A 13,711-nucleotide genomic window follows, 5' to 3' on the forward strand; every position below is an offset into this window, starting at 1 on the left:
GTGTTACTGATGATAGCCTTTGTTACTTTGGTCCCAGCTCTCTGCAGATCATTCACTAGGTCCCCCCTGCGGTTCTGGGGTTTTGCTCACCGTTCTTGTGATCACCGTTCTTTTGACACCACGGGGTGAGATCTTGCGTGGAGCTCCAGATCGAGAATGATTATCAGTGGTCATGTATGTCTTCCATTTTCTGATAATTTCTCCCACAATTGATTTCTTCAAACCAAGCTTGTTACTTATTACAGATTCAATCTTTCCAGCCTGGTGCAGGTCTAAAATTTTGCTTCTGGTGTCCTTTGACAGCTCTTTGGTCTTGGCCATAGTGGAGTTTGGAGTCTGACTGTTAGAGGTTGTGGACAGGTGTCTTTTATACTGATTATGAGTTCAAACTCAAATGAGTTCCATTAATACAGGTAATGAGTGGAGGACAGAGGAGCCTCTTAAAGAAGAAGTTACAGGTCTGTGAGAGCCAGAAATCTTGCTTTTTTGTAGGTGACCAAATACTTATTTTCCACCATAATTTACAAATAAATTCTTTAAAAATCAGACAATGTGATTTTCTGGATTTTTTCCCTAATTCTATCTCTTATATATGATGAAAATTAAACTTGCACTTTTGGTAGCTGACTAAATTATATTTTGCCCCACTGTATATCGTCCTAATGCAAGAGAGGAGGAGAGTTTGAGTGGACAAAGACTCTCCAAGATCACAGATGAAGAATTGCAGAGATAAGTGAGTCTTGGGCTCAGAAAGCCTAAAAACAAATGATCAAACAAGCCCTACACCATCACATGTTGTTTGGTAGGGTTTCATAATCCTCCTCGCTCATCCAGAAACAAACTCCAGCAGATTCAGTCCCCACACCACTGGAGCTTCAGACGGGACCTGGTCCTGTGCTCATCAGATGACACTAAAATATAGTTTTTGGCAGCAAACACACTCGATGGGTTTGGGTCACACAGGGGTAAAGAGTCCCCCATGGCCACGGTTAAATATACCGCTGCATTTTTAATGTTGTGGGCCTATTTTTTTGCTGGAGGTCCTGGACTTCTTGCTCAGACACATCATGGATTCTGGAAAATACCAACAGATGAAACATCTTAACCTGACAGCCTCTGCTAGAAATATTATAATGGACCTTCCATCAGGACAATGATCCAAAACAATCATCAAAATCAACACACAGATGTGTGTGAGGACAAAATGAAGCTCCTGTCACGGCCGTCCCAGTCCTGATTTGAAGCCTGTAGAGAACGAGTGATGAACTGAGAAGAGCTGAGGATCTGGAGAGAGTCTGTGTGGAGGAACGGCCTCTGATCTCCAAACTCATCAGGCATTATAGAATAAGACTCAGAGCAGTTATCTTGGGGAAAGGAGGTTGCAAAAAGTATTTAATAAAAGGGTGCCAACAATTATGTCCAAGGTGTTTTGGAGAAAAGCATTTATTTCATAATGTGGTTTACCCTCACTTTCAATTCTTACTTCAATGAAAGGTTAGACTGTTGTGATTTTTTTTTTTTTGTGTGTGTGTGTGTGTGTGTGAATGAAAGATCAAAAGAATAAACAATGCAGATTTATTTTTACAGCCATGTTTGATCAGATTTACCAGGGGTGGCAAAAATTCTGGAAGTTTGTAAATTACATTTAAATATAGCTGAAAATTGCTAAATAACAGTCGATTCCTCATTCTGCGCTAGGTAGAAGGAAAATATACTACTAAACCCTAACATATAATATCAACACACTAATTTACTACAACAATTGCACAAAAAAATTGCTTATAATAAAAATAAATAAAAAAAATCACCTGTTTTTGGAATATCCCTAAAATACACACAAGGTATTATTTTGAATTGGTATTTGGGTCTTGTTTTCCACTACAAATATTAAATCCTCTTTACAAAACATCGAAACAATTGAAATACATTGGAAAAAAAATATTCAGAACATAATGTGCCAAATGTACCAATTTTAGAAAGGTTCACACTTAAAACAAGAAACAAATATATAATAAACTTATTTCAAGATATACTCTCTGAAAACAACCCATTACATGTTTTTAAATCTCAAGTAGGTGTATCTTTTTTTAAGATGTTTCAGCATATTTACTGGATAACAAGTCCCAAATATATATATATATTTGTATAAATATATATATATATATTTGTATATATATATATATTTAAAAAAACAGGGTATAAGCCACGCACCTGCCCCTGCCAGTCTGTAGTGTTAATAAGTATGATGTTCTCAGGCAGATGTTCGTCAGAGTTCAGGATCTGATTGAGCTGATCGTACACAGATTTCCTCGGGACCTGCAACAAGAAGGATGTCGGGTCAGAAAATGAGCACAGAACTGTCTTCCAATGCTTCCTTGTTCTTCCACCGCCGGGCACAAACACTTACACAAACCTGTGTGATGAGTCTGGAGTCTGGCGAGGTTTCGCTCTCGATGCTGCTGGTGCGGTCGCTTTGAGCTTTAGAGTTCTGCCTGTCCTTCATGGACGTGCTGCGCGGACGCCGCTGCAGCTTACTGTCTGCTTTACTGCAAGGACAAAGACATATTACAACGGACGACGCATCTCTAACATACCTGATAAGATTCACATTGATTACCAGAGGTCTTCAACCCTCCTCCTGGGCACCCACTGTCCTGCAAAGTTTACTTCCAACCTGCTTCAGCGCACCTGCCTGTGTATTTTCAACAAGTGGTCCTGAAGATCTTGATGAGCCTCAGTTGTCTTTGATTAGGGTTGGAGCTAAACTCTGCAGGACACGGGATCCCCAGGAGCAGGGTTGAAGATCTCTGTTTATTACAGTAACTTTTTGGACTGAAGCACCCCATGCTGGACAACCAAGCTGAAGGCAGGCGGTGTGTTCACATCAGTGTTAGTTTTGACACCTGAATTGTTTTTAGTTTTAGTCGACTAAATATCATACGATTTTAGAAAATCTAATGAGTTTAGTTAAATTGTAATGCATTCATTGAGCATTTAAACATTACATAACCGACTGCTACTTGAATACATGCCAAAACTGACATTTTGACATAATTGTGATTGTGTAATTGACCGTTCAAGTGCAAAAATACACGAAAGAGAGCTCAATTCACTTTTTTTTTTTTTTTTTTTTACAGTGGTGGCCTGTGGATTTCACACCTATGCCTTTAGTGGTCTCCTACCTGAGTTAATCCACCGCTTATTAAAATCATCATGAGGCCACGGCTATAGAAATCATTAATATTATACAGAAACGCAGTATAACAGGGCGTTGCCTTTCTCATAAAGCGAGAATTAATTGCATTATTAAAGCAGGAAACCCCAAAAAATCCACTCTGGGTTTTCTGTATATTTTTGTTGTAGGCTAACTTTTGAGTTCTCCGACCACGGAAACCTTCGCAATTACGGTTTTCCCAGGGATTTGAAATGAAGGCAAATTGTGCGCTTTTTTGTGTGCAAATTCTACAGGAAACAAAACGCAACAGCATAAATGTTTCTTGAAAAATGTTACCAACTGTTTCGAACAATCAAAAGTATGAGAAATTTGTTTCAGGTGAGGTTCAAAGACAATACTAAGTGTTTTTCATTAAAACAATGAATTAAACCCACAAAGCTGGGGATTTTACTGGTGAATATAATAATAACAAAAATAATAATAAACAAAACAAAAATTAAACAAGAAAAACAATCAATCACATTCATCACAGAAAAAAACTGGGGCCGGACTAGCCAGGGTTGACTGTATTAGGCAGTCTGTAATTATTTTTTTTTTAAATAAAATTAATTATAGCCTACTCACCAAACTAGGCTACTTATTATTTGTACACAAAACATAATCATGTCATACATTACAGTCATTTCTGCTTTTAGCCGGGACAGATCGAATAGTGATCCGTGACGGTAATTTTTAAAACGGCTTTGTAAGTATGTCTGCGACTAAATATATGTCTTCTCCTCTGTCAACCATTGTGGTTTGAAGAAAAAACGCTATTAAATCTACAGATGTTTTATCTTGGGCGGTTTGCTAGTTATTCTGACTAGGCTCCTAGTTATAAAACACTCTCTGACCATCCAATCAAAGGACGTGGAAATGCTGACGTTATTGTACGCCTGCTAGATGGCCCCAGTGTCAGCAACTCCAAATCTGAGTGATTATCTGGTTAAAGCGCACACTCAGTTTCAGTTTCATTGTCATTCATTTTAAGCTAGAGGTGCCCACAATATTGATTCTGAAGGTCCCAAGGCAGATTTCTTTGACCCTGGCAACACGATGCCTGAAATATGATTGGATAAAAGCTCTAATATAAACAAACACTACTGGAAGCAGCGCAACCAAGAGAAAAAAACTATTAAATTAAGAAAATGGACTATTGAGAATCATTTAACACAAATTCATGGAAAAAAATGATCAAAATCAATGATTCTGATAGTGATTAGGCCAGCAGAGTTTTTATAACGTTGTATTTCTGTTTTAGTTAGTATATCAGGTTAAGCAAAAGCTTCAAATAAGTTTGTTTACTTTTTTTTCAGTTAACATTTATTTAATTTCAGGTAATGATTTTTTTTAATTCATAGTAGTTAGTATAGTAATTTAGTTTTAGTCATAGTCTTTTGACTAAAATGCCATTTAGTTTTCGTCATATTTTAGTCCTTGTAAGGGTCACTGTCCCAGTGACAAGCTACTGTACCCATAAAGTTACAATTTAAACCTTTATTCTCTGTGTGTATGGTACTGTTCGGGATTAGGGTACCATTCACAGCTTTTGACAATGGAAATGACAAAAATTGCGTACCGTATTGAACTGTACTGAACCGTACCGCACCATAAATGTGTCAGATCTATAAGTGTGAAAAAAGCCGTAGTCCTGTTTTTTTAACACCAACCCTAAAGAAAACCCCCAGCTTTTATAGCGTATATTTTGCAACAATGCTATTCTGGGCTAAATGTGCTTGTTGTGTGTAGCCTACATTTGATGGTGTTTTTACCAGCTGAGATTTTGTGAAGAGCTTATAAAATGTGTAAAGGAGTCAAAAAGCAGCAGGAATCCCTCCGTCACACACACAAACCAAGATCTTCTGTGAGGAGATGCAGTTCTGACGCCTGTGATGAGCAACATCGAAACTATGACCAGAAAAAACTGGTATGCTTGAGCATTTGGTCCTTTAGGGTCACATCTTGAGACATCTTGTCCTGTTTTTGTTTTTTTCAGACCTTTGATCCGCGTTTTGTTCATATTTTAGTGCTTTCGGCCCACTGGTGCGCACCAGGGTCCGAATGGCGCTCACACTTATTAAGACGAACCGCACTAACAGAGCCATCGCACCAGGGTTTGTTTTAATCCAACCAAACATGCAAGTAAGAAAACACCCTTGGATCATGGTACCTGGTTTCTAGATGGTCCAAACTGCACTGCAAAAAATGCTTTTCTTACTTAGCATTTTTCTTGTTTCTAGTCAAAATTTCTAAAAATTCTTACATTAAGAAACATTTACTAGACTAGTGAAAATTATTGTCTTGTTTTGTGGAAAAATAACTCAAAATTAAGAGTTTTGCTTAAAATAAGATAAATAATCCAATGGGGTCAGTAAAATAATGTAGTTTTAAGATTGTTTTACTGACCCCATTGGCAGATTATTTATCTTATTTTAAGCAAAAACTCTCTTAATTTTGAGTTATTTTCCCCCCAAAACAAGACAATTACATTTGCTTGTCTAGTAAATACTTCTTGTGTTAAGAATTTGTAGATGTTTTGGACTAGAAACAAGACAAAAATACTAAGTAAGAAAAGCATTTTTTGCAGTGTGGTTAAGGTGGCATAAATGTAGAATAATCACCTTATAGATGAAGAACGCTTGTCATTTCAGTCTGAACTAAGATCAGTAGCTCTATAATAGAGTAGACCGTGCATCACAATTGGTGGCGTCTTCTACCTCCCGAGGCGCTACGAAAGAAGCTAAAAAGAGGCGAATCCTATTCACTAAAGTCTCCGTGAGCCCAGCGCTCGGGGACTGAGTCCTAATGAGCTCATTAGCCAATGCAAACACACACATATGCCGTCTAGCAGAGGCCCGTGAGAACAACCGGCTAGAAAACGGCATGAAGGAACAGACGCGATGGACCACGAGAGAGATATAACAGATGGGTGTTTCTTCAGCTGAGCACTTTCGGTCCTCGGGACTGTTTTTTGTTTAGTCGGCAAGGAATGACAATTCACTGTCTATTTTCTAAATGTGTGTTGTTGAGCTTATTGTGAGCGATTTATCCATGCGATTGTTTGATTTGAAAACAAAATTGGCCTTCATATTTTTTCAGACTATATTGCTCGATTCGTCACTAGTTGCTATAGGGGAATGAAAAATCACTAATCTAGTGGAAAAAGTCGCTAAATTGGCAACAGTGTCCATTTCACTCAGATGTACATCACAATGTGGAAGAAATTTAATTTGTCTACTAACAATGTTCACTTTTATCTGGGCAAAAACACTGGTCAGGGTAAACTTGTGTAAAATGTAACTAAATTAAAGGGATAGTTCACCCCAAAATGAAAATTAGCCCATGATTTACTCACCCTCAAGTCATCCTAGGTGAATATGACTTTCTTCCAGATTAATACAATCAGAGTTATATTAAAAAAGTCCTGTCTAATCCAAGCTTTATTATGGCAGCGATTGTTGTTCTGTTTTTAAAGTCCATAAAAATGCATCTGTCTGTCAAATAATGTGCTCCACACGGGGTTAATAAAGTGAACTGATGCGTTTGTGTACGAAAAATATCCATAATTTCCAAATTAATACTTAAAAAAATCAGACACGTGATTTTCTGGATTTTCTTTTCTCATTCTGTCTCTCATAGTTGAAGTGTACCTATGATGAAAATTACAAACTTACTTTTTAAGTGGGAGAACTTTTTGAGCACAATTGGTGGCAGACTAAATACTTTTTTGCCCCACTGTAATTGTAATCGTTCCCGCAGATTTTGCGCTCACACCCTCATAAAGCCTCCTCTTAGCACTAAATGAAGTTATTTTTCTCTGCTTATTGCTCTTAAACAGTCAAATACACACAAAATATAATGAAAAAAACGCCGGTCTTTGGCGAGCATTCACGTAAACAGTCAGTTCTGTTTTAAGTGAAGGTAAACAGTTGAGAAAGAAAACGCATGTGTAATGGATCCGTGCTTCAGCTCTTAAAGTGACAGCAGCCTAATAAACCTGCTGACAAAATATGAGTTAATATTACAAATATCTACATGACGGTTTTCCCCATGGTTTTGATGTCAAAAATGTGGCCAGTGAAAATGCTGCGTGGCTAGTTACTTTAGAAAACCACTAGCCACAGTGACTGGTCAGCACAATAGTTAAAGTCAAGCCCTGAAGGCATGCATAAATAAAAAAAGATCATCATATGATAACAAAAAGAAAACATTATTTTAAAGGTACAGTTCACCCCAAGTACACCCCAAAATGAAAAATCTGTCATAATTTACTCCCTCTCATGTCGTTTCAAAATACAAATCAAGATCTTTTAATGTTTTTAACCATCAAAAAGTTGATAACCAAATCAAAGGGTTTAATCCAAGGCTTCTTCATATGACAGATTTAGGCTTTTCTTCATATATAAACACTAGCACACATGCATAGAGCATATCAAATATAGTAAACGGAAGTGTAAACAAACCTCATTTGTATTTAAAGATGAATGAACGGGTTTGAAAGGACATGAGGGCGAGTTAATAATGACCGGATGTTTATATTTTTCACATATAAATATAACATATATATTTTTATATGTTTCCAGTTTTCACACTGCAAAAAATGCTTTTCTTACTTAGTATTTTTGTCTTGTTTCTAGTCTAAATATCCACAAATTCTTACATAAAGAAACATTTACTAGACAAGTAAAAATTATTGTCTTGTTTTGGGGAAAAATAACTCAAAATTAAGAGTTTTTGCTTAAAATAAGATAAATAATCTGCCAGTGGGGTAAGCAAAACTACATTTTTATTTATTTATTTATTGTAATTGCACTTGTTAGTGATCAAACATGATTGTTAGTGACTAGTTAGTGATCAACTGTAACGGTAAAATAATGAAATGTTTAAAATATAAATTGTAAACATAATAGGCTAAATAAATGTAAATTAAATTCGTTTATTGGTTATGTCTCCAAAAAATTAATAATATGCTCACACATTTAGTTTAAAAGTACGTTTTATTTGTTTTCAAGTTCATGCCTTTACCCCAGGCCGAATTAATCAGCTTGAGGAATTAGTTATCTTGACTTTATACTAATTATAAAAACCTTTAAATGTCTATTCGAAAAGAAAAAAAAATGATACCAGGCTTTGCAAATACATTGTGTGTTTATTATTCCAGGCATTTCGTTTTTGGAAAAAAAACCATAAAATAAATATTTAAGTGTTCATGACAGCATTGTTTTATATCAGTAAAGGAGCCTGAAGGCCTCTGGGCAACAGCAGATGCAAAAAAATAACAGCAGGAGCAACAATAATCAATGGATAGTTTTAGGACAGAATTAAGATTTAAAAATCAAACGTATCCGTGTGAAACTGCGGCTCTGCAGACAGAAATTATTGAATTTTTTCCCAAAACAAGACAATTACTTTTGCCTGTCTAGTAAACTAGCGCCTGTGGGATTGATTGAGAGTGAGTCTACACTGCAAAAAATGCTTTTCTTACTTAGCATTTTTCTTGTTTCTAGTCTAAATATCCAAAAATTCTTACATTAAGAAACATTTACTAGACAAGTAAAAATTATTGTCTTGTTTTGGGGAAAAATAACTCAAAATTAAGAGAGTTTTTGCTTAAAATAAGCTAAATAATCTGCAAGTAAGCAAAATAATGTTGTTTTATGGTTATTTTTCTTACCCCCTTGGCAGATTATTTATCTTATTTTAAGCACAAACTCTCTTAATTTTGAGTTATTTTTCCCCAAAACAAGACAATTACTTTTGCTGGTCTAGTAAATACTTCTTGTTTTAAGAATGTTTAGATGTTTGGACTAGAAACAAGACAAAAATACTAAGTAAGAAAAGCATTTTTTGCAGTGTGTGATGGAGAACAGATGGAAAAGGAAAACAGGAAGGCTGCATGCGTTACCTAGGCGACATGAGTGTCTGAGACTCAGTCTTGCAGAGTTTCCCGATTGGTCCGGCTAGTTTGTCGGCGCCGGAGTCGCAGCTCATGTTAGCGTCAGGTGTCGGCTCGTCCTCCGCCGGCTCCTGCGGGGACAGATAAACATCAGGAACATTCATCGCTCTCCTCAAGGGCTCGCAGGGCCGTGGAAAATTGTCATGTTGCCATGGCGACGGCCACTTAGCCACAAAGCAGAATTGCGTTGTCGAGGTGTCGATGTGTCTGAAAGAGAGAGAGAGTGTGTGTGTGTGTGTGTGTGTGTGTGTGTGTGCATGTGTGTGCGTGACTTCCACATACTAGATACTGTGAGAACTGATTAAGTGTGTGACACAGACCACAGCCTTGAATTATCAACAGTCGGTGCACAAAAACAGAAGAACAGTCCTTATGAAAGAAGGATGGAGCGACTCTTTTACTAATCGTAAAATTAATTTTCTTCATTGTTTGGAGAAGAAAGTGCGACTGGCGACCCCTGGACCTGCTAAACCCAACAAGTTAGTAAACCAAACAGCTCAAGCAGCGATAAAACAAAAATCAGCCTCTTTAATGATCCATGTCCCGGTGCATGGAACACTTGTTTAGTCGATCTTTCTCTCATGATACCCTACATCAGTGGTTCCCAAACTTGTCCTGGAGGAACCCCAGCACTGCACATTTTGTTTGTCTCCCTAATCAGACACACCCACTTCAGGTCTTGCTATCTCTACTAATGAGCTGATGAGTTGGATCAGGTGTGTCTGGTGAGGGAAACATGCAAAATGTGCAGTGCTGGGGGTCCTCCAGGACAGGTTTGGGAACCACTGCATTAAAGGGTTAGTTCACCCAAAAATGAAATGTGTGTCATTAACTCCTCCCCCTAATGTCGTTCCACACCCGTAAGACCTCCGTTCATCTTCACACACAGTTTAAGATATTTTATATTTAGCCCGAGAGTGTATGCAAGTGTATGCACACTATACTGTCCATGTCCAGAAAGGGAATAAAAACATCATCACAGTAGTCCATATGAGACATCAGTGGGTTAATTAGAGTCTCTTGAAGCATCGGAAATACATTTGGGTCCAAAAATAACAAAAACTACGACTTTATTCAGCATTGTCTTCTCTTCCGCGTTTGTTTTCAATCTTCAAATAAAGATTCAAACGGTTATTAATCAGCGTATTGATCAATGATTCGGACTAAATCGATTTCAAAACAAAGCTTCCTAAAGCTTTGGAGCGTTAATGAAGCTGGGTTTTGAATCAGTGATTCATGATTCGGATCGCCAAAGTCACGTGATTTCAGCAGTTTGACATGTGATCCGAATCATAATTCGATTCACTGATTCATAACCGTTCGAATCTTTGTTTTAAAATTGGCCCATCACTATATAAGTCGTTATTTAGTTTTTTTGCAAACTAAAGCTATTCTCGTGTCTTCATAAATGATTGTAGAGCCGCTGTAGTGAGATGGGGTTTGTAACGACGTCTTTAGTGCCTTTATGGGTCTTGAGAGAGGAAATGACATTGGTGTCAATGAAGGCCTTTCTGAGCCATCGGATTTCAACACTAATATCTTCATCTGTGTGTGAAGATGAACGGAGGTCTGACGGGTGACCAACGACATTAGGGTGAGGAATTAATGACAGAATTTACATTTCTGGGTGAACTAACCCTTTAACATTGAGTAAATATTTATTTTACTTGAGTGCAGTTTTTGGAGACTCTACCCACCTCTGATTGTTATTTATTATTAGTAACACTGAAACTAGAACTGCTATGTGCTGAAAAAATGCTGTACATTAAATATATATAAATACAGAAATTGTTACTGACCGCAGCTGTGGAGTCCACCACTGTAGGGTCATCCGGATAACGTCCAGCCGCCGCTCTGTTCTTATCCACTGTTATCAGATCGCCAGTCTACACACACACACACACACACACACACACACACACACACACACACACACACACACACACACACACACACACACACACACACACACACACACACACACACACACACACACACACACACACACACACACACACACACACAGTATTTTCCCATTTCCATTCCCTCTACACCCATGTAAAAATATAACTTCTATTTTATTATATATTGAATAAGACACTACAGTTAAAATTATAATCAAGTACTTCACATGTGCTTTAGTATGTCAGTCAAGACATGAAAGTGTGCTGTCTTGAACTGCACTTAAGTGGCCTTTCATTCAGTAAGTACACTTCATTTTCACAAGGGTAGAGATTGCAAAACCTTATTCAATGAAGAGTTGCAAGCAATGAACTAAAGCAACCAGTTCTGAGCACAACACTACAAACTGAAGCAGTGATGAAGCAGATTGTGTCCTTTATAGGGTAGCGAATGTCATCCCATGAAGCACTGTGAATATTTCATATTATAAAATACCACATAACGTGTGCATTTCTCAAATATAAAAGACATTTTTAAGTATTGAGATACTTAATCGATGTCATTCACAATGCTTCATGGGAATACACAGCAAAAAATGACAATGTTTGTCTTGTTTCTATTCTAAAAATGCTTACATTAAGAAACATTTACTAGACAAGTAACAATTATTGTCTTGTTCTGGGAAGATATAACTCAAAATTAAGAGAGTTTTTGCTTAAAAGGGGGGTTGAAATGCTGTTTCATGCATACTGAGCTTTACACTGTTAAAGACTTGGATTCCCATCCCAAACATAGACAAAGTTTCAAAAACTAATGTTGAACGTTTGATGGAGTATTTCTGTGTCTAAAATACTCCTTCCGGTTTCTCACAAGTTTCGGCGAGTTTTTTTCGAGTATGGGTCGGCTTGACGTTAATAGAGCGGAAGGTCCTTGTATGGGCCGTACGGGCTCTTCTCCCGGTACGGTGCGCGCGCGACTAGAGCGAGAGAGGAAATGCACGCCGTAAACAGACTCTCAGGTGCAGAACCAGTCGTCCGTGAACACTTCTGTCGCGCGCTGCGCTCCACTTTATTCCTATGGGTGACGTCGAGCGACTTCAACGCTTCAGCACAGCATTCTGGGAAGGCAGCGCTGCATTTGAACCGATTTGAACGCAGAAATGACGGGAAGCTTCAAGGCATCGCTTCAGTCGCGTCGCAAAGTGGATTTCCACGCCACTGCTGTCACAGGACTTCACCAAATCATACCAAAGAAGTGTGTTTTTGACGGAGCGGTCCCAGCGATAAAGGTTCGGTCCTGCTTTGGAAGCAGCCGGTGATTAAAACTGCTTCAAATGTCTGTGCTGTTGGCTCGTCGCGTGAGTAAACATCAGTAAACGACACGATCGCGTGCTTCGTCATTCAAATGCGCTAACGGACTCCATTGCTGTTCTCTGTATAACGTTACACTAGTCTGACGTGCAAAACCGTTTTGCTTACTACTGCTAAGGTTTAGTCGCATACAATAGTCCATAAACCGAATCATGTCCTCATAAACTGCGAGTAAACACACACAAATGTTGACAGGACACTAAATACAGTCCATACCACAGAGACGGATGTCCTGCTGCTGCTGTTTCTCCTGTTCAATTTATTTCAGCCTCAGATTTGATTCTGGATCATTATCTGTATTAGCTGAGATAGCTGAGATGGGTTTCTCCACGCTTGAGGACGTCACCGCTTTGTGCGCATTCGTCATTCTTTAGCTCCGCCCACACGATACGCCTCCAGGCGCTCGTTTTTTTCCAGAAAGACTCGGTACAGCCCATATTTCTTTTATAAATATGATAAAACTAAAGACTTTTCGGAGATATGAAGGATGCAATACTACTCTATAGGTACTCAAGATTGACATGAGATTGACTGAAACTGAGTGTTTCACCCCCCCCTTTAAAATTAGCTAAATAATCTGCCAGTGGGGTAAGCAAAATAATTTTGTTTACTGTTGAGAACTGAGATTATTTTTCTCACCCCATTGGCAGATAACAAAACAATTACCTTTACTAGTCTAGTAAATACTTCTTGTTTTAAGAATTTCTAGATGTTTGGACTAGAAACCAGACAAAAATACTAAGTAAGAAAAGCATTTTTGGCAGTGTAGGTGGCCAATCCTGAACTCTTTAGGTTCAGCTTCCCTTTCCATGGTAATAGAGACTTTTTAATGAGTTTGAATTCAGACCGATTCATGACTTTTAAGAATATATCACTTGGTTTATGTGTCTGTATTGAAAAGTTTACACATTGTTGTACAAAAAAAGATCCGTATGGAGATAACGAATGGGATTACATTATTTTCTGACGTGCTATATGATAAATTAAAGTAAGCTGATAACATCACTGTTTTCTCCAGAACGACTGTACAGCTGAATAAAATTTTGTTGCAACATTGTTCTGTTTGACACTGTGAAGCTGCTTTGAAACAATCGTCATTGTAAAAGCGCGATATAAATAAAGCTGATTGATTGACAAAGGAAGATTGCATGTGTAAATGGGTCTATTAGACTGTGATCTGTCCATTGTCAGATGGATTTGGCTCAGATATAGAAAGAAAAAAGTGTGCAAAATTGTATAAAATCAACCATCAATAATTCTGAAGGTTCT

General features: G+C 37.8%; 1 protein-coding gene across 6 annotated transcripts in view; it reads right to left on the bottom strand.

Annotated features, from left to right (window-relative positions):
• Nucleotides 1-13,711, bottom strand: part of si:ch211-126j24.1 (phosphofurin acidic cluster sorting protein 2) — a 142,582-nt gene that overhangs the window by 33,260 nt on the left and 95,611 nt on the right. For 3 of the 6 annotated variants that reach the window (XM_067416366.1, XM_067416368.1, XM_067416365.1), the window contains exons 11-14: nt 10,970-11,056; nt 9,120-9,241; nt 2,414-2,546; nt 2,212-2,316 (exon numbers count right to left, since the gene is read on the bottom strand). In XM_067416366.1, coding sequence (XP_067272467.1) covers nt 2,212-2,316; nt 2,414-2,546; nt 9,120-9,241; nt 10,970-11,056 — 447 coding nt within the window. Of the gene's footprint in view, nt 1-2,211; nt 2,317-2,407; nt 2,547-9,119; nt 9,242-10,969; nt 11,057-13,711 lie in introns of all 6 variants that reach the window. The other 3 variants (XM_067416364.1, XM_067416367.1, XM_067416363.1) reach the window with 1 other exon arrangement.

This window comes from Pseudorasbora parva, chromosome 14 (assembly GCF_024679245.1).
Source record: "Pseudorasbora parva isolate DD20220531a chromosome 14, ASM2467924v1, whole genome shotgun sequence".
NCBI classification, from domain to species: Eukaryota; Metazoa; Chordata; class Actinopteri; order Cypriniformes; family Gobionidae; genus Pseudorasbora; species Pseudorasbora parva.